This window comes from Octopus bimaculoides, chromosome 1 (assembly GCF_046866305.1).
Source record: "Octopus bimaculoides isolate indiv1 chromosome 1, ASM4686630v1, whole genome shotgun sequence".
Taxonomy (NCBI): domain Eukaryota; kingdom Metazoa; phylum Mollusca; class Cephalopoda; order Octopoda; family Octopodidae; genus Octopus; species Octopus bimaculoides.
Genome location: NC_142928.1, coordinates 96,855,756 through 96,878,211, shown reverse-complemented (window position 1 = coordinate 96,878,211; position 22,456 = coordinate 96,855,756). Strand labels below are relative to the sequence as shown.

General features: G+C 36.3%; 1 protein-coding gene across 2 annotated transcripts in view; it reads left to right on the top strand.

The window, feature by feature from the left end:
- LOC106876022 (dynein axonemal heavy chain 10) overlaps window positions 1-22,456 on the top strand; it is a 183,667-nt gene that overhangs the window by 75,380 nt on the left and 85,831 nt on the right. For both annotated transcript variants that reach the window (XM_014924396.3, XM_052968399.2), the window contains exons 38-44: window positions 2,713-3,007; window positions 5,626-5,883; window positions 8,109-8,310; window positions 9,546-9,823; window positions 11,579-11,731; window positions 14,553-14,878; window positions 17,437-17,644. In XM_014924396.3, coding sequence (XP_014779882.2) covers window positions 2,713-3,007; window positions 5,626-5,883; window positions 8,109-8,310; window positions 9,546-9,823; window positions 11,579-11,731; window positions 14,553-14,878; window positions 17,437-17,644 — 1,720 coding nt within the window. The remainder of the gene's footprint in view (window positions 1-2,712; window positions 3,008-5,625; window positions 5,884-8,108; window positions 8,311-9,545; window positions 9,824-11,578; window positions 11,732-14,552; window positions 14,879-17,436; window positions 17,645-22,456) is intronic.

Genomic DNA, 22,456 nt, shown 5'->3' with positions numbered 1-22,456 from the left:
ACTTTCTCACCACTTTGTTCCATGCCTTCATGGGTTTACCTCTTCCACAAGTACCCTCCACAATTAGAGCTTGGCCCTTCTTTATGCAGCTGTCCTTAGTCATATGAATCTCATGACCAAACCAGCACAGTCTTCTCTCTTGCATACAACATCTGACATCTCTTATACTCTGTTTTCTTCTTGAATCATTTACACTTTGTTGCGCATGCACACTGACATTACCCATCAAGTGGAGCATGCTAGCTTAATTTCTTTTGAGCCTTTGCAAGTCCTCTATAGTCAAAGCCCATGTTTCACTGCCATGTAACATAGCTGTACATACACAGTTAATCATATTGAGTTAAGTGTTGTTGTATAGTTATAGAAAAGATCACCTTATGCAAAAGTGCAACAGAATTCTGAACAACACTCAGTTCTGCAGAATCATATTTTGTCCATTCTCCTGTGAGAGAAAAACTGAAATATCAGGCTATCCAGATATTGTTTCCTCCTTCCAAGAAGGGCAATGTTTACAAGTGTATTATGAATTGGTGTGCTCTACCTTTCAAACAAGTGGAGTTTCTTTGTTTTGTTATAAATAATATTTAACTAAAACAAGAGCAGAATTTGCTTGAAAAAAAAAAAGCATGTTTAACTGATGATTGTTGAGAGAAACATGTTTATGAGATTTGTTGTTAATAGCACTAATGGAGTACAGCCAGAAGTTGTATCTATTAACATTTTCATGATATACTTTAATTAGTAGTCTCATTTTTTTTTATATATATATTTTTATTTTTTATATCATACATTTTGGGAATAACAGCAACATTTGTTAAAGGCTTCCAATAGTCTAATCATTGCTTCACTGCATTTTCAATTTCAAAAGTAATAAAGGGGTATCTACACAACACAGATTGAATAAATGCTAGACATTTTTATTTGTTATACTGGTTAGCATTAATTTTCTTTTGCTAATGTGTATATCTTATACCAATATATGTAAAAAACACAAAAAAACTGGCACTATGCTCTTTACAACAGCATGAGTTCCAGTTGATCTGATTAATAGAACAGCCTGCTCATGAAATTAATGTGCAAGTGACTGAGCATTCCCCTAACATGTGTACCCATAATATAGTTCTCAGGGAAATTCAGATTGCCATGATACAGAATGTGGCAAGGCTGACCCTTTGAAATACAGGTACTACTCATTTTCGCCAGCCAAGTGGACTGGAGTAACATCAAATAATATGTTTTGCTCAAGGATGCAATGTGCCACCAGGAATGGAACTCACAACCTTACAGCTGTGAGCCAAACCCTAATATACATACACATCTGCAGGATTATATGCACACACACACAAACCTGTGTATATATGAACGTGAAAGCACAGGCATGGCTGCATGGTTAAGAAGCTTGCTTCCCAACTATATGGTTTCAGGTTTAGTCCTACTGCGTGCCTCATGCCTTCTACTATAGCCTCAGGTCAACCAAGGCTTTGTAAGTGGATTTGCAAGCCAGAAGCTGAAAATAAACACACACACACACACACACACACACACACAATCATGCAGTGTCAAGACACACATGTACACATGCAGTAACCATCTAATTGAGACACATTGTTCTTTTCTCCCACCCCTTTTTTTTCTCTCCTCAACTTTTCTTTCTGCAGAGAGACATATGCTCAAAATGTAAAAGACTTTTCCTTTTTATTTTTCCAGAGTTTAAACCTAATATACTGTTTATTTGTTCTTTTACTTGTGTGTGTGAGTGTTTATATATCATCATCATCATTATCCAGTGTTTTAAATCCAGGTTTTGTTCCTGTTAATGGGGGTGGCCGGATCTATCCTCCCTTCTCAAGCTAACCCTCCCAATCTCTCCCCCTCCACATTTTCCTCGGTCTACCTCGCTTTCACGGTCCATTTACCTCAAACTCAAGCACCCTCCTCAGAACATGCTCCTCATCCTTCCTCAATACATGCCTATACCACCACACTCCATTCACCCTTGCCAGCCATTCCATCGATTCCTTCAACCCCAATATCTCCATCAAGTCCTCAATCCTCTTCTTATCAAACAGCTTCACACCACACATTTCTCTCACCATTGCTCTCTTGGTCCTTCTCAAAATTGCCATCTCATATATATACACACACACACATACACACAAACACACACACACACACACATACACACACAAACACACACACACATACATTTACATGTGTGTGTGTGTGTGTGTGCATCAAAATATCTCATTATTATGAGGTTAAATCCTGTCAAAATTGACTTTAACTCTCTAGTTGATGAGTACCAGTAATATACTAAGGCTGATTTAACCCTTTTGTTACCATATTTCCGTTAACATATGCTGCCTTGGTTTAAATTAATTTCCAAAATAATGAAGAATTTAGTAAAATAACTTTCTAATTATTAAGCTGAGGTCTGGAAAAAATTAGCATAAAATTTTGATGGAAGACTATATATAATTGAGACCACTTTAAAACAGTAAGTTTATGTCATAAAATTTGGGGTGATCTCATGCAGATTAGTATCAAAAGGGTTAATTGACTAGAGCTTTTTGTCTGCAGCAACTTCACTTCAGAACAATGTGAAAAGAAATTAGTACTGGAAACTAAAAAATGGAATTAAATGTAATTAAAGTTAATGAATGGTGATCATACTTGTTGTTGTTTAACACCTTTCTTCTTTAACGATTACAGACTTGGCTTGCCTACAAAACTTTTTGTAATAAACCCCAAGGATCGCAGTGTTATTGATTTATATGGTATTTTGGACACCAGCACACGCGATTGGACCGATGGATTGCTGTCAAATATTTTCAGAGACATCAATAAAGTTTCAGAAAAAAAAGAACGAAAATACATTTTGTTTGATGGAGATGTTGATGCATTGTGGGTTGAAAATATGAACTCTGTAATGGATGACAACCGTTTGCTTACTCTGGCTAATGGAGAACGTATACGTCTACAGAAACAATGTGCACTCCTTTTTGAAGTATGTTCTAACACTTTGTATTATCATTGTGGTCATCAGTGGCATCAGCATCATTGTTGATGTCACCACCACCACCTCTACCATCATTATCATCATCATTCATTCATCTATTCATAAATTTTTCCATTCTGATATGGATTGAACAAATTTCAGTGTGTCTCATCATTCATCATGAACCTTTACATATGGTATACACTGCAACAGAAACTTCCCCCCACACACAACCAACACACCGATGTTGTGTATGACATATTATTTTTGACATGGTTTTTATGACTGGATGATCTTCTTATCACCAAATACTTTGCAGCATAGATTTAGTGCATTTCATCATGCTTTCAACATTATAAAAGCTATCTGCAGTAGGACATACGTGCAGAGGAAGGCCGAATGGATGCACGTACGTTCGAATTCCGCTCGAACGGACGTACGTGCAGAGGGAGGCCGAACGGACGCACTTACGTTCGAATTCCGCTCAAACAGACGTACGTGCACGTACGTTAATCCCATTTTTATAGCTGAATGGTCTTCCTATCCCCAATTACTTTACTGTGTGAAATGGTTGAATTTTATTGTATAACCAACTGTAGACAGGTAGTCCCTGGTCTAACTAAAGAGTCCTGTCTATCCTCCAATGTTTCTGTGTATGTGTGTGTCGATACTGGTAAATCATTAGTTGTCTAATGCTTTGTATACAGGTACAAGTTCTTTTTCTTGTTTTTGTTTTGCCCTAGATCAGATTTAATTGAACAGACCTGTGAACAAAAGCATTCCAGTCATGACCATATCCTCTTTTTTCAGGCAGACTTTATCTAGTATTACATTATGCAGTGTGTCCTTGAAATATGTATTTTTTAAAGTTGAGTGTAACTCAAGGGGTTGCTATTTTTAGCAAGTTGAACAGCCATGTTGAGGTTTCCTTGCTGGTTCATAATTATGTAGGCCCTAGTGGTAGTCATAGTCATGATGAACAATGTGGACATGACCAAAGTGTGATGGTTGTTTTACTTTAGTGCTTATTTCAGCGTGTGTACATACTAACTCAAGTGGAGGCACAATGGCCCAGTGGTTAGGGCAGCGAACTCGCGGTCATAGGATTGCGGTTTCGATCCCCAGACTGGGCGTTGTAAGTGTTTATTGAGCGAAAACATCTAAAAGCTCCACGAGGCTCCGGCAGGGGATGGTGACGAACCCTGCTGTTCTCTTCCACCACAACTTTCTCTCATTCTTACTTCCTGTTTCTGTTGTACCTGTATTTCAAAGGGCCAGCCTTGTCATACTGTGTCACGCTGAATCTCTCCGAGAACTACATTAAGAGTACATGTGTCTGTGGAGTGCTCAGCCACTTGCACGTTAATTTCACGAGCAGGCTGTTCCGTTGATTGGATCAACTGGAACTCTCGACGTCGTAAGCGACGGAGTGCCAACAACAACAACAACATGCTAACTCAGCAACTGGAATTAGGATATTAATGGTGCATATATTTGGGTGTGTAATTTTTTGTTGTGTTACTAAGGATTAGATGGATGAAACATTGTTTTTAAGCTGGTGAAATAATAGTTCTCTGGGATTGTTGTTGGTGTGTCTGGATATTTGGGAATAATTCAGTATGCAATAACAGGGATTGCGTAGATTGGATTTTGCAATGAAAACATTTATACCTCTCACATATCTAGATAGTCTTGTTTTGTGTATTTTCTGATTTATGAATGTAACCAGGCAGTGTGCAATTTATATATTTTTTTTAGTCTATTGTATGCTATAAGAAATTGAGAACCAAAGCAGGACTGGTATTATCCAAACAATACATTACATCCCTCTGTAATGAATGTAATTTAACTAGTTCGTTCTTTTTTTCTTTTAGTGTCTGCTATATGTGCTGAAAACATTGTGGAAGGGTTATTAGTAATTTTTTAAATCCTCTGTGTGACATAGTAATGCTGTGTGTGATGTTTGGTTGTGTTTTATATACTTTGTTGTTGCTGATAAAGTCCATTGGAATAATTGAAAGCAGTTACTGAATTTAATAGCTCTAAGCTTTAACTACTTTAGATATGTAACTACAGTCAGAGAGTGATTGCTTGGTAGAATTGGTTGTGTCATGAACCAAATGCTTTGCAGTATTTAGTTGTATATCTTCACACCCTGAATTCAAATTCTATTTTGGCTGACTTTGCTTTTCCTCCTTCCGAGGTTTAATAGAACAAGTACCAGTCAAGTACTGGGTTAACTGGATCAACTGCTCCCAGCACATAATTTTTGTCCTTGTACCTAAGTTAGAAATCAATATGTATTTGTAGCAAAGTATTCTTTATTTCATTATAGGGACACAAACCATTGATACCTTCATCAACTTCACCTGCTAAAGCATCTGCTATTTAAAAAATTGTGTGTGTGTGGTGTGTGTGGTGTGTGTATGATATATGTATGTATAAATGTACCTTGTTTTGTCAATGCAGAGAAACAGTGATACGAGTGATACTTAAATTATAGGATACAATGTGCAATGTGTTGATGTGATTTGAAAGATTATGAAGATCTTATCTCTATATGTTGAACTACTAATATTTACTTGTGCTATATACCCTTTCTATTTCTGATTTCCCTGTTATTATAGGTATTTGACTTACAGTATGCTTCCCCAGCTACTGTTTCTCGCTGTGGAATGGTTTATGTTGACCCGAAAAACTTAGGCTATCAACCCTTTTGGGATAGATGGCTGAATGCTCAGACCAATAAGTTCATGAGAGATGAGTTCAGGCAGCTTTATGGAAAATATGTTGGTACTTGTATTGAGCTAGTCATTGAAGGACTATCAAGTGGAAAACCTGTGGAAAAACTGAAAACTATCCTTCCTCAGACAAATCTTAATATGGTAAAATTTCTTTTTCTTTTTCTGTTTACATAGCTTATCATTGTGTTCCACTGTCAGCAGTGAGCCAGACTAGTTAGGTCATATCTTGTTTGATTTTCCATTATCCTACCAAAATTGACTACTGCCTTCTAGTAGCAGTAATATACTGTAGATTCAATATCCCTTTTCCAGTGAAATTCTCCTCATACCTACTTGTAAGAAACCACTATATTTTAAATGGTTTATGAATTAGTGAATTAGGCCAGATACTTAAAAAGTGTCTTAAGTTTGGTGCTTCAAAGTTTTGAATTTAAATCTGTAAAAGATATAAAATTAAATCTTGTAGAATTGTGTTGTATCCTTAAGCTAGCTATTCTACTTGCTTCAATTTATCTATCTAGTTGAAAATCAATAGCTATTTTTCATTGTATTAATTGCTGTTAAGAAGAGTTGAGCTTTTGTATGAAATTTAAGTAAATCACTTCAACTTTTTAGTTACTAAACAAAAGATTGGTATTTTATGGATGGATAGTGATGGATATTAAGTATTGTCTTATTTAATGAAAATGGGTTGAACTTGAATGCAGGATGAGAAATGTGCTGTGCGTGAGAAGACCCGGCAAGCCAAGTAAGATCGTTGCCAGTGCCCCTGGACTGGTTCTTGTGTGGGTGGCACATGAGATGCACCATTTTGAGCGTGGCCGTTGCCAGTACCGCCTGACTGGCTCCCATAGGATTTTCGAGCGAGATCGTTGCCAGTGCCCCTGGACTGGCTTGTGCGGGTGGCACATAAAAGACACCATTTCGAGCGTGGCCGTTTTCGTGCGGGTGACACGTAAAAGCACCCACTACACTCTCTGAGTGGTTGGCGTTAGGAAGGGCATCCAGCTGTAGAAACTCTGCCAAATTAGACTGGAGCCTGGTGTTGCCATCCAGTTTCACCAGTCCTCAGTCAAATTGTCCAACCCATGCTAGCATGGAAAGTGGACGTTAAACGATGATGATGATGATGATGATGATGAAGAGTACCAATTTGTAACTGTTTGTTTTCAAAATTGATGTAAATGTAGTGTTCATATTCCAATGATAGACAGCAAAATATTCTTTAATATCATTTTGTTACAATCCATTCGATCTAAATACATTCTATTGCTGATCATAATGAACTTAAACTTTTGTATTTATTAAGAACCCCCCCCCCCATTTAAGCAATTTTTATTACATCTATTTACATTCTGTTGGTAAAAGTCCTTTCTCTACATTAATAATGGTCAGTTTATTGTAGGATTTGATCTTAGAATGGCACTAAAATGTATCGTTCAGTTTTCCTGAAATTGACTCCTCATTTGCAGCAAAGCAAATTTTACGTAAAAACCCAAAGTATTTTATTGAAAACTTCAGTGTAGTGACCAATTAATCTTAGATCTGAACTTTGAACCACTGTAATTCATTTGTTGTGAGGCAATCAATACATCTTCCTTGAGTGTTAAGTTCAAAGCAATTATTACATAAAACCTGGAATATGAAAGTTTTAATTATGAAAGATTTGAATGTAACACTTCATTTGCTGCTATGAGTTATACTTCCTGATAATATATTCTGATAGCTCAATGTAGCAACCACAGAGGAAGTAAATATCTTTGCTTAAATGCCAATGATGTCATATCAACTGTTACATGTTTGATCAGTTACAAAATATAGAAAACATCCACCTAAGGCAGTGCACCATGTTATCATAAGTATTCTTTTGTTTTTTTCTTCTTTTTCTTCTTTTACTTATTCAGTCATTTGACTGTGGCCATACTGGAGCACCACCTTAAAGGGTTTTTTAGTTGAAGAAATTGACCCCAAGACTTATTCTTTGTAAGCCTAGTACTTAATCTATCAGTCTCTTTTGCTGAACCACTAGTTTGCAGGGATGTACACACACCAACATCAGTTGTCAAGTGTGATAGTGGCTGGACAAACACAGACACAAAGACACATACACATAAATATATATATATATATATATATTTGATAGACTTCTCTCAGTTTACATCTACCAAATCCACTCACAAGGCTTTGGTTGGCCTGAGGTTATAGTAGAAGACACTTACCCCTCCCCCCCAAGATACCATGCAGTGGGACTGAACCTGGAACCATGTGGTTGGGAAGCAAATTTCTTACCACACCGCCACACCTTCAAAAAATTATGACTTCAAAAAATCATTGAGTTGCTGACTTTATGACTTATCTTTTTATAGGTCAAACAATTAACAAAAATGCTTGATGCTCTCACAACTGAGGAAATACTTAATACTGATGTTTTGGAAGCTCAATTTTTGTTAGCATTGTATTGGTCAATTGGTGCTTGCATTGTTGATGATCACAGATCAAGGTTTGATGATTTTGTAAAAGGTGTTGCTTCTTTACCATGTTCTTCATCAGGTGATTTGGCATCAGCAGGTAAGAGGATTTTAAAAAAAATATTTTGTAATTTCAGGAAGAGATAAGAACTGCATTAGCTGTGAAAATGGGAAAACTGCATAAGGATGTTAGATTTGATATTAGTTTAATGTTTGCTAAGTAGTAGTTGCAGAAACAAATAGACAAGGAAATAGTTTCAGGGATATGCAGTTCTGGGAAAGAATAATTTGTTAATATTAAGCATAGGGTTTTAGAGAGAAATTCAGAAAGATAGCCATTCCCAACCCATTCAATAATTATGAATAGCATTCAGCAAGTAATTTAAATGGTAAGGAACCATTGAAGAAGCTGTAGTAGAAGTAAAATAATGGCATGTTTTAATTGGTAACTATTTATTGAATCTAGGTCTTTATGTGTCACAATACTACTAGTAAAAATATTTCTTAATCATGCACATACCTTCTTTTGATAATAGACTGTTATATAGTGAAAGTTTTGTTTGTACTATGATGATAACAATCTATCTATCTATCTATCTATCTATCTATCTATCTATCTATCTATCTAGCTATCTATCTTTCATACACACACATTTTCTCTTTCTCTCTCTCTTAACATTAACAACAACAACAATGGCAACTTGTCTTTATAGTGAAAATCTTTTCTTAAAGTATGTGTTGCATTGTTTCTATGTTGAAAGTCATATAGAAACACACAGTTGCACACACACAAATGACTGAAAGATTAACTAGCTATAGTGTTACATAGTGCAAGTCATTTTCTCTTTTTTGAAGCTGTGTTGCCACACATTGCATTGTCTCTATGTTAAAAGACATACAGAAACACACAGACACACACACAAACAATAAAAAAAAGAACAACTACCTACATTGTTATATAATGAAAGTCTTTTTTTTGAAACTGTATTATGTTGTGCTGACAGACTTGCATTTAAAATTCCCGTGTTTTTAATCAAAGCTTATTAGTTACTATGGTGACAACACTACCTATCTATCTATCTTTCACACAAACACACACACACAGTATTTCTTTCTCAACAAAAACATTTTCTCCCCTTCTTTCCCTCCCTCTAATAGATGTTGTGACAGACAGACAGATAAAAATCTACTTCTCTTTCATAATATAAGATGTTCAGGAATGTAAAGAGAGATGAAGAATTCTTTGTCAGTAAGTTCTGACTATATTTTTGAGCTCTTCAAATTTCACTTTTCTGAACAATGACTTGTCTAAAATGTCACTGTTAATCTTTGCAGGGGAAATCCCAGAGTCAGACAGCACTTTATATGAATTTTTCTTTGATCCTGAGAAACGAAATTGGATCCCTTGGTCCAAGAAAGTACCCCAGTACATTCATAACCCAATGGTAAAATTTAGGGAAATATTGGTGCCTACTGTTGATACTGTCCGCTGTACTTGGTTGCTTCAGCTGATGGTGGATATCAAACAACCAGTAGTTCTTGTTGGAGAGACAGGTACATCAAAAACTGCAAGCATATCAAACTTTCTGAGGTCCCTAGATACTGACACCCACGTGAGTAACAGATGTTTTTCAAATGTCCTCCTCCTCCTCATCATTATTAACGTTTTTGTTAACATTAAAGTATGATAGATACAACAATAAGGATTGATGACTTTCTTTGTTGTTGTGTGTGCCAGTTAACGAAGGACTGCTATAGATGGCAAGATGCTGTGAGCACAGGGATAAGGTGGGGGGAAACCTGGATGTAAAATTGTGATGATGGTGATGGCTAGTAGCACCAAACAGAAAGGCTTGATCATAATTCTCTTCATCTTCATGAGAATTTTGGCAAAGACAAATACTGATGATGGCTACCATTATCACTACTGCTATTTGCATTGTCATATTATTATTATCCCTATCAACAGATACTAGAATATGTAAAGCATCAGGTTAAATGCAATTCAGTAGTTAGTTTCATTACTTTTTTGTTGTGAGTTCAAATGTTACTATTCATTCTTCTGGAGTTGTAAGATAAGTACAAGTAATATACTATATTTTTCTATTGCTTAGGGAAAAGAGGAAGAGGGGGATGATGATGGTGGTGATGATGATGATGATGATGACGATGATGATGATGATGATGAGGAGGAGGAGGAGGAGTATCTTCTACCTATGCAGACCCTCCCACACAAATAAGAAAAAATACAGTTGATATTCAGACTGGAATTTTGTAGCTTCATACTTGCAGGAAAATGTTAGTTGGAGATAGGTTCTAGAAAAGTGAAGTTCTGAGGAGTCAGATTATGAGAGGTGTTTAAATGTGGCATTTGTGATGTGTAGGAGAAAAGAAGGGGAAGTGATAAGCAGCTTGTTAGTTCAAAGGATTAAAATCCATTATAGTTGTGGAAGAAGAGACATATACAAAAAAAAAAAAAAGAATGTTTGTGAACTAGTAACTGTGCAGTGTTGGTGAGTAAATCTTTGTCAATTAGGTAATCTTTTTTTGAGGATGCATCTTTGGATGTTGGTATGTTGGCCACTGTCCCAGAGCAGTACTCTAATGTAACTCCCACTTGTGCTTTGTGGGAGGCAGCTAGTTAATTACATCCCTGAAGTGCTTACCAGCACTTATTTTATTAACCCTGAAAGGATGAAAGGCAAAATTGACCTTAAAAGAATTTGAACTCAGAACATAAACCCAGAGGAAATGCCACTAAGCATTTTGTGTGGCATGCTAACAACGATTTTGCTAACTTGCTGTCTTGAATGAGTAGTGGTAGTAGTAGTAATGGTTTCAAATTTTGGCACAAGGCCAGCAAGTTCAAGGGTGAGGTTAAGTCGATTACATCGACCCCAGTCCTCAATTGGTACTTATTTTATTAACCCTGAAAGGATGAAAGACAAAGTGGACCTCAGCAGAATTTGAACTCAGAACATAAAGGCAGACGAAATGATCCTAAGCATTATGTTTGGTGTGCCAGGCTTGCCATCGTAGTAGTTGTAGTAGTAATAATAATAATAATTATTATTAACAGAAAGTTTTTGGGATGGAGAGAGAGGGAAGCTAGTTGTTGTGGTTGTTTGTTCATGTACAAAATTTAAGCCTTGACTAACATTCCATCCTATCTTTTTACATATTTATTCTATTTCCAATGTGGCCTTAATTTCTTTTTTAAGAGCAAAGTATGATTTAAGCACACTTTGGCTGCTATCTGTAGTAGGTCAAGCAACAGTATATAGGCCTCCCCATGGTCTTGAAGGTAGTGGTTGTAAAAGATGATATAGGGTGTTTGCAAACTATCTTTCATTCGTATCTTTTTTCAGTTGTTGCTAAATATGAACTTCTCTAGTCGCACCACATCCCTTGATGTACAAAGGAACCTGGAAGCAAATGTGGAAAAACGGACTAAGGATACATATGGCCCTCCTCCAGGCAAACGACTCTTGATTTTCATTGATGATATGAACATGCCACAAGTAAGATGTTCTCTAGTTTTCAATTTTGAATTTGAACTTTATTTTAGGTTTCTACTTATGTTAATGCATGTAATAGTTACATAAGACATATAGTGGCAATACAGATGTGATAGATGTCCAGGTGTACTTAGCATGTATTTGTGTTCATGTGTTGGAGTGACAAGGACCATCTAGTCATTGTTGAGGATGACTGATGACTTATGCAATGACTTTGTTTACAGTGAAGAGTTGTGCACTGTCAACCTTACTTTTTCAACCATGACCATCTTCAATCCAGTGGCAAGATCAGGTCAAGATAATTAGGGATGGAGACATATGCAGTAGATGACCAAAATGTTTTACATGCCTCATATTGCTCTCTGTATTTCACAATGTGTTGCTGCAATTGCCTTCCCTCTGTTGAGCCATGAAGGTTTGTCTACCTATGCATGTGAAAATTGGATCCATTGGATTAAGCCTTCACATGCACAAGTAGGCAAGTCCCAATATGCTAATTGACCTATAGCTGGGACCCTGACAGGTGCTACTACTCCAGGTCAGACTAGACCTCTGTGTGTGTGTGTATGTGTTTTACTGTCTCCTCACCTTGACATCAGATAATTTTTGTAAGCAAGTGTCACTGTCATGCAAGAGGTGCTCTTTGTTTCCAGTTTTCCAGGTAATCATGTGTGGATATGGTGAAATATTACCTTGCATGGAAACAGGTGAGGGTTGGCAACAGGAAGGGCATCCAGCTGTACAAAATGTCTGATCCATGTGAGCATTGAAAAGTGGTTGTTTTATATTCATGTATTTTGTAGATGAAGATATTTTCAAATGAGATGTCACAACTGTGAATTAGTTCTGTGTATGTACATATATTTGCTCAATTGCTACCATTTATCATTGACCGTTCCTTTGTGTTGATGTGCCATTTTCTATCACTAATAAAACTGTTGGCATTTTTGATGACACAAATATGCTAGTAGAATATGATGGAAAAGATTTATAATCATTTACCCACAGTAGTAGTTGAATAATATTCTTAAGGCTGTAATTTACTCATATGTAACATTTTTCAGAGCTTGTCACTAATTTAGTTCTTAACCAAATTGAAAACTGTTAACATTTTTGAAGGAAGCAGTTCCCTAGCTACATTTTGGCATTAAAAAAATTGAGATTTAGTCCAGTAGAAAAAAGTTTACATCAAAATTTGTAGCAACATTATAGGGGAGTAAGTAATGCTTCCAATCAAGTTTAGATCTAAATAACTTTTTTATTTTAAAAGCAAAATATATTTATCTTAGCTTCAATGATAGAAGAAAGCATGAGGAATTTTACAATTTTGGTCCCATACACCAAAAATCTGTATCAAAAAAGTTGTGAGGTAAAATATCATGAAAAAATATAAGGCAAAAAATTGCATTTAAGTATAATTAACTTTTTAAATTTAAAAACAAACCATATTTTAATTAAGTTTAAATGATAGAGCTCAATTCAAGGAATTTCATGGTATCAATCTCATGCAATAAAGTTTTAAAAGAAAAAAGTTACGAGTGTTTGTTTCTGAAATTTGAGGGTGATAATATAGTTCTATACTTTTTTATGAATATAGTTCTATAAAGGGACTTTTAATATATGTCACTGGCATCGTAAGAAAAAAATTGTCAACGACACCACTAATTGACACATTTGACACATTATTAATTAGCATAATAGTATAGCCTGGTAAAAAACATGGATTACATGGAAAGATGCAAGCAAGAGAAATAATATTCTTAAGAATATAAACCTGGAAAAGAACAGGGCTATTACACTTGGAAAAGTTCAGGACAAGTTATTACATCTGGTAAAATACAGAACAAGAAGACTTTTACTTAAAGTATTGCAGCTAAGGATAAAATTTGAATATTAAAAATTATTTGATTTTAATTTACAAAGTAACATTATAATTAAAAAAGGTACCATCATCATCATCATCATCATCATCGTTTAACGTCCGCTTTCCATGCTAGCATGGGTTGGACGATTTGACTGAGGACTGGTGAAACCGGATGGCAACACCAGGCTCCAATCTAATTTGGCAGAGATTCTACAGCTGGATGCCCTTCCTAATGCCAACCACTCAGCATTTTGTTAAAATATTAACACACAAGAATACTTAAAAAATGAGAGCCAGAAGTACTAATATAGCTAAAGTTTTATGCAAAATAGAATATATATGGTAGGCAAATTCATTATGTAAAAAAATAGGCATTGGGTCAAGACTAAAAATGTGAAGATTTGGCAATAACTTAGGCAATAACTCAAGCAAATTTTACTGTGAATTTGTTGTTATAGGTAGATTTTACTGTTATATATAACTAATTTTTGTTTTATTCTATTTATTGTACTAATTATGTACTACTATATTTTTTATAACTTATTTTCAAATTTCTGATTATAAATAAATAATTAAAAACATGAATTTTTTTAAAGTGCAAAAAGATATATTTTGAGTTATTTTTTGATTTTTAATAGAAGTAACAAGTAATAACAAATAGAAGTAATAACTTGTAATAAAATTTTTAGTTTTAATAAAAGCTAATATTTTCTAAATCTAAATATTTTATTTGAAATTTTATACTTAGCTGCAATATTTTAAGTAAAAAATTTTCTTGTTCTGCACTTTAGCAGATGTAATAACTTGCCCTGTACTTTTCCAGGTTAAAAATCTTAAGAATGTTATTTCTCTTGCTCGCATTTTTCTCTGTAATTAAAATATCAGTAGTTTAGAAAAAGATAGAGCATTGTTAAAGCATTAATAAACAATTTATTTTACATCTGTTTTACTATTTTATAGGTAGATACCTACGGTACACAGCAACCCATAGCTCTGTTAAAGCTTCTCCTTGAAAAAGGAGGGGTGTATGACAGAGGAAAAGATTTGAACTGGAAACAGATGAAAGATATTGGATATATTGCTGCTATGGGTAAAGCTGGAGGTGGACGCAATGAAACTGACCCTCGATTTGTGTCTTTATTCACTTCTTTTAATATGACTTTCCCGTCTGACGAATCATTGTATGGGATATATAACTCAATCTTAAAGGGTCATGTAAAGACATTCTCTCCAGAGATACATGAAGCTTCAGCTTCTGTAACAAAGATGACATTGGCTTTGTACAAGTAAGCTTCTTTTTTTTTCCACTTTTATAAATGACATTATTTTTTTTTTGAATATCGGTTTGTGAAGTTCATCACATATAGCTATAAAAATAGCATGTAAATATTGGGTTGAGAGAGCTTTTGGATAGCCTTCATCTTTTTCCATCCCAAAAAGTTTTCAACCCAGTTTTACATACTATTCTTTATAGCTGCATGTGATGAGCTTCAAGAATCACTATGCCAATAAAGAATTATTGCACATTTTCTTGAAAGCTTATTAAATTCTTTTGGTGTTAAATGACATTATATTTCTCCTAACACAACCCAGCTGTTATTGCATATCATTATGGATAATGATGCTTGTTATGTATGCATCTTTTATCTTTTACTTGTTTCAATCATTTGACTGTGACCATGCTGGAGTACCACTTTATATATATATATATATATATATATATATATTCCAACCCATGCTAGCATGGAAAGCGGACGTTAAACGATATATATATATATAAGTGAATAGACAAATGAAAGAAGGGCACTCAACAGGTTTATTGGGAGTTACATGTATGGATCAAAACAGTTTGATTCAAACTCCTTAGTACTCTGAGTTTCAAGCATGTGGCTAGTCTTCAGCCATTGAGTCTGAATGAGAGTTTGATTAGAGAGAATCAATGTTCACTGTTGGATGTTAGCCTGCAATTGATTGAGAAAGATCATGCGGTGTTGCAGTTTGATGTTGGCATTTCAGTGACAACAATTACTTGGAAAATACTGAATGGTGAACAGGAAATTGACCACATGGTCAACAGGTAAGTAGTTGTGTGGTTGGAGGGAAGTAGGAAGGGGCAGTGGATGTGGGAGTATATAAATGTATATATGTGCACATGTATATGCCCATATACCTGCGTGTATGCATCCGTACTTATATGAGTGTGTATGTGTGCTTAGATATACATTCATACATTCACACACATGCACACATACAAACACATGTGTGCGTGCATATGCACACACACACACACACATGCATGCACACTTTTGTCTCCATGTATATATGCACATGAGCATATGTACATACACATGCATACATGTACTCATGCATATGCACATGCATGCATGCATACTTGAGTGGTTATGTACAAAGGGTGAGAGTATGCAGGTAGACAGGCATAAAGAAGTGTTGGGGATTGGTGATTTGTGGTGCTGTTCATGGGAGTTAGCTTGTGATGGTGACCTTGATGCAGGCGGTGCTGGGGATATACCTCCTTAGTACCAGTGTGTGCGTTAGTGTCTGTGTGTGCGTGTGTTTGTGTGTGTGCATGTGTGAGTGTACATCTATGCACACATACACACTCATATAAGTACAGATGCATACACATACACACACATATATATATATATATATATATATATATATATATATATATATATATATACTAGCAGAGGCACCTGGCATTGCTCAGGAATGAAATTGTTGCTTATATACTTGAAGAAAACAAGGCAAAATATGCTGTATAGAAATTTGAGGACATTCTGTAGATGGACTCTCAGATGAATGATGGCTGGGCGCCTCTCATGAATGGGGAAAATTGAAGATGTGCCAAAAAGCCTCATTGGTACTTGGAAACTTTTACGAAAATTAAAATGGGGATTAAATGAAAAAAATGATTTACGTGAATATCCTCACAAGAGTAATTGAAATAAACGGCGATTGTGGAACCCTCCACGCACGCATGCACGTGCACGCGCATACACACGTGTGTCTTTGTAAATATGTTTGTATACATTTATGTATGTGTGTGTTTGTAAGAGACAGAGTGTGAGTGAATCAAGGAGTGTGTGTGTGTGCGTGTGTATGTGTGAGAGAGCGGTGTGTATGTAGTATTTACTCTCTCTCTCTCTCTCTCTCATATACACGAACACACACACTCACACACAAAATAGAGAGTGAAGCTTTTTGCTGTTATTACGTCAATACCAGAAGTTGACATTGAGGAGCCTTTTTAAAGAAGTGAATCTTAAATATAAAGCAATATTATTTATTTTTAATTAAAAAAATCAAATGAAGAGCCTAACATTTATCCGAGGTCAAATTATTCATGCATCACAAGTATGGAAGCATTTGGTGAAGTCGATTTCACGTGAAAAGCGATTACACACACATCTCTGTTTTATATATAGTATAGATATTTATTCAGAAATGTAACTGCACATGGACTGTTGGCAATTTTTTCCTTCTTCTTTCTTTCCCTTTGGACTTTTTCTGTTTACCCTGTTTTTGATGAAGAGCTGTGCTCAAAACATAAAACAACAACTCACTTCCTTCACCAAGCATCATATTAATACATTGCTTTTGCTATGTCCTCATGTTCGTTATTTTTTCTTTTTCTTTTGAGACTTAGTGTCTTAAATTTGCCCCTTCTTTCCCATATTTCTGCATTTTATGTGATGTATTCAGATAGCATATGTTTATATATGTACAAACATAAAGATGCATTAAATCCATAATGTTTATTTGTTATCTAAGTTTTTTAGTGTCTGGTAGTACAGTACCATTTATTTATTTCTTTTTATAGATTTGTTGTCCAAGAATTACCTCCAACACCTTCAAAATTTCACTACATTTTTAATTTACGAGATTTGTCAAGAGTTTATAATGGTCTTTGTCGAACAATGCCAGAACGCTTTTCTGAAACTCAACAATTCCTACGGGTGTGGAGAAATGAATGTTTACGAGTTTTTGCTGATCGTTTGACAAATGAAAAGGACAAAAGTCTTGTACAAGTAAGTTTATCTGTGAAATGTAGAGCATTGTCTGTCACTCATGAATGATTTTGATTAATCCATTTAACCACTGTCATTTTGGTTCCTCTTTTTCATAAACTAACTTCAGTCATCTTGCAATCATTTCAATGTTGAGATTGAATACAATAGTTTTAGGAAAAAAAAAAAAGAATACTAAAATATGGCCCCAAATGTGAAAGATACTACTGATCTACTGCTAGTAGCTTTATGAAAATCACAATTTTTATTGTAACTACAAAAATAGAGGAAATATATATTATTTTGAACTTGTTGAATCTGGAATAAGGAGCAAGCTTTTTGCAATCTGTGAGTTTAATGCCATTAATGTTCCACATAAGCTATTACAAAAAAGACATAAACTGGGAGGGAGAGCATTCTAAAGGGACAGTATTCTGGTAATAAATGGTTAGTGTGAGGCCAATGGGATGAATATATCAAAAGTAATAAGAGGTAGAAAGACAAGTGGGTTGTGAGTGTCTGAGTAGTTGAGGTATAAGACCAGCCAGCTCTGAAGAATAGAGACTATTAAAAAGTGATAGGGAAAACAGAGAGAGAAGACAGCATGCTTGTGGACCAGAAGCTGGAGTGTATCTGATAGTGGAACAGAGTGCTTGTAGTTCAGAAGCTGGAATATGTCCATTAGTGACTACAACTAAAATTTTTTAAAGCCTTTTTCTACTTTGTGGTATCAAAAGGTTCTTGGACTAGTCATGTTTAATAAAAATTAACTTATTTACCTATGTTTTAACATAATCTCCTTTGAAATAGTCACCTTGTGCAGCAATACACTGGTTCCAGCATTCTTGCCGTTTTTTGGAATCTGTCCTGAAAGTCATTTTCTGTAAGTGAGTTGAGGACCTTCTGTGATTTGCTCTGGATCTTGACAACGATGTTAAAACAGTGACTTTTGAGCTACATTTTCATCTTGGGGAGGATATGGAAGTCCACAGCAACTAAATCTGGTGAACAGAGTGGGTGCGGAAGCAATACCATGTTGTTTTTGGTGAGAAACTCATGAGTGAGGAGAGGTTGGTGACAGGATGCATTGTTGTTGTGAAGAATCCAATTCTTCACACTCCACAGATCCAGTTGCTTTCGGTGAGTATCCTCTTTGAAATGCTTCAAAATGTCAAAGTAGAACTCTCAGTTGACAGTCTGGCTCTGGGGGACAAATTCCCAATGTACAACACCACATTTCCAGGTGTGATGCTCATGGCAGGTCTTCCAGATCACTCGTCTTCCAGGGACATTCTCCGCTTTTGAAGCTCCCATGCTAGTTGAAACATTGTGTATGACCTCAATGCTTCATCACTGTCAGCTTGCCAAAGCATGCTCAATGTCTCTGTAGCAGACTTCCCAAGTTTAATGTAAAATTTCATATTGGCCCTTTGTTCCTGTCTATGACAAAATCACAGACTACAGCATACTCATGATCACAAAAGCACAAATTTCACAACTTGCGAAGTAATCACAGCCATATCACTCAGCACACTGCCTGAGGATCACTACTAGCTCTCGTTGTGCATACAACTGTTTGCTGCCATCTGTTGGTGTGCTACAAAACTAGTCCAGGAACTTTTTGATACCATCTTGCACTTGACACAGCTGTTAGGTTGGCCAGTCTTAACACCTCACTTGTATTGGATGACAGTATAAAAGCAAAGACCAATAACAGACTAAATCCATGATACTTCTCTTGTGGCTGGCAAAGCAATAATTGACAAATAATGTGATACTGTTTAAATAATAACGTAACACTATTCTTTACCTAGTTAACAAAGTAGTTAACTGAACAAATTTTCATAATTCTTTCTCCATTTGTAAAAATATTGTTGACTGATCAAAGTAAACTTGAGAAGACAATCCTTCACTGATGAGATCTAATGTATCTGAAGCATGTTTGTAAGTGTTACCTTGATAACAAAAAAAAAAAAAACAGATTTTCTCTATGAAAAAAAAAAATTTAATTTCTTGGGAAATAAGTTTTTAATGTGAAATTATTTCTTTCCTTTGAGAGTCATATCTATAAAACACTTACCCACATAATTTCCTCCCTGTTTTTCATGCAATCTCAACTCAAATTGTTCTTGGACATCCAGTTATGCATTGCTAAAGCTAAGATGTTCGATTGTCTTTCGATCTTTTCATTCATCTGTTCACCATTAACACTTTTAATATGTATTATTATTTATGTTTATTTATTTATTTATTTGTGTATTATTTATTTACTAATATCTACGTTTGTAAGCTAATTATTTAAATTGATCCTTCAATATATAACTTCCTAAATCTCTCTCCCTCTCTCAGCCTTCGTTCCTCCTTAATTTTTCATGTAATCTTCTAAATGGAATCCCTTCTTCTTGGCTACATATTTTTGTACCGTCTTTCTAAATTAACCCTTGTTTGTTTGCTGTGCACTCACCCATTCCCACCCCCACCACCAATACCAGATCTCTCTCTCTCTCTCTCTCTCTCTCTCTCTCTCTCTCTCTCTCTCTCTCTCTCTCTCTCTCTCTCTCTCTCTCTCTCTCTCTCTCTCCTCTCTCCACCAACACCAGATATCTCTCTCTTCCCCCACCACCATTACCGGATATCTCTCTTCTCTCATCAGAAACCCTTCCCTCACTGGTGGTGTCCTCTATCAATCCTGCAATCTTCTCTCTCTCTCCCTCTCCTGGGACAAATACAACTAGTTTAGCTGTCCACCTACTTAATTGGCTATCTTTCATCTTGACTCGAAATTTATCAACGAACTACTCTGTAATTTTCATGGATGTATCGAAGAGAAAGGGAGAGCTAATGGGCTATACATGCATGCTTGTTCTGTGTGTGTGTGCGTGCTTTGTTCTTGTGTGTGCATGCTTTTCTTGTATGTGTGTGGATGTGTGCATGCTCATTCTAATGGGTGTGATGTGTACGTGTTCGTTCTAATGGGCATGCTTGTTCCTCTCTTCTCTCACTGGAAACCCCCTCCCTCACTGGTGGTATCCCCTATCATACCTGCAATTTCCTCTCTCTCTCTCTCCTGGGACAAATGCAACTAGTTTAGCTGTCCACCAACTTAATCTAACATTGGCATCTTCTTCTTCTTCTTCTTCTTCTTCTTCTTCTTCTTCTTCTTCTTCTTCTTCTTCTTCTTCTTCTTCTTCTTCTTCTTCTTCTTCTTCTTCTTCTTCTTCTTCTTCTCCTCCTCCTCCTCCTCCTCCTCCTCCTCCTTTATCTATCTTTATTGATTTACTTATATCTGCAACTCCAAGAATGCTAAAATTTACGCTTTTATGATGTCCATAGTGCTTTTACTTACAGCGATGCTAACACCTACTCCTACCCCCAATAGGGACAACAATCTTAACATGCTTGAATGTTTGAATGATGACAGGTTGAAAGTGAGAACAGGTGTAGCATGTTGATCAAACAAACATGAAAACCTTCTTTTCAGGCACTGAATAACATCTCCTCTCCCCATGTCTCCTGCCACATTCCTTTCTGTTTTAAGAGTTGGCACTGTCAATGTAGGCACACTGAAAGGTAAGTCTAGTGAGATTGTAGAGATGCTTGAACAGAGACATGTTGATGTATGCTGCATACAAAAGGTAAGGTGGAGAGGAGCTTCAGTCATGGTCCTCACACTCAAGGCACATCATCATCATCATCATCATCGTTTAACGTCCGCTTTCCATGCTAGCATGGGTATAGGTATAAAATCTTCTGGGAAGGTAAGTGATGGAGTAGGGGGTGTAGGCATACTCTTTGCAGAGAAATGGGTGGATAAGGTCAAAGAGGTAGTCAGGGTATGCGATAAAGTGCTTAAGCTCAGGCTAGTCCTGCAGAATAGTATAGCTACAATTATCTCTGTCTATGTCCCACAAGCAGGCTGACCAAATGATCAGAAGGACCACTTTTATGATACTTTCTACAGGCCACCTCAAAGACGAGTGGCAATGACCTCATCTTTGCAGCTGGAGATTTTAATGAGCATGTCGGACGGCAATCTGGTATCTTCCATGGTGTTCATGGGGGCCATGGAATTGGTTCCTGAAATGAAGAAGGAACTAGGCTACTGAAGCTCTGTGATGCATGCAACCTATTAGTCTGCAACACTAACTTCAGGAAGCCAGACAGCCACCTGATAACCTATCAATCAAGCGACTCTACTAGCCAGATTGATTTTAGAATGTACTCCCAGTATAGACTAGTTATTAGTGACTTTAGACTCGAGGCCAGAAGGATGCCAAGAAGCAGACCAATCCAGAAAAGAAGGATTTGGAAGCTAAAGAACCCTTCACATGGTCAGAGATTTAGGGACATCCTCACTGAGAAATTTGATGAGAGGGAGGAGGAGCTACAGACTTCAGACATAGAGGGTAACTGGAAATTCCTATGCAACAGCTGACTGAATGCCACACCAAATCTGCGGCTGGTGCAAAGTCCCTTCCAGACCTAGAGTAATGTGGTAGTGGAATAATACTGCAGACAAGGCTATAAGAGCAAAGAAACAGGCCTGGAAAGCCTGGAAGAGTGGTGGTAGCAGGGAAATGTACCAGATAGCCAGAAGGGAGGCTGGGTGAGAGGTATATATAGCCAAGGGAGAAACAGAAAAGAAGTTTGCCAATGTTCAGCGACATGAGGACCAATGAACTGAAGAATTTCAGATTGCAAGACAGTATGTGAGAGAAAATTGTGACATCACAGGAGAGAAATGTATCCGCATGGAAGATGGTGCACTTGCTTTTAATGATTCTGAAAAGAAAGAGGCTTGGAGAAGCCATTATGAAAGGCTGCTGAATGTGG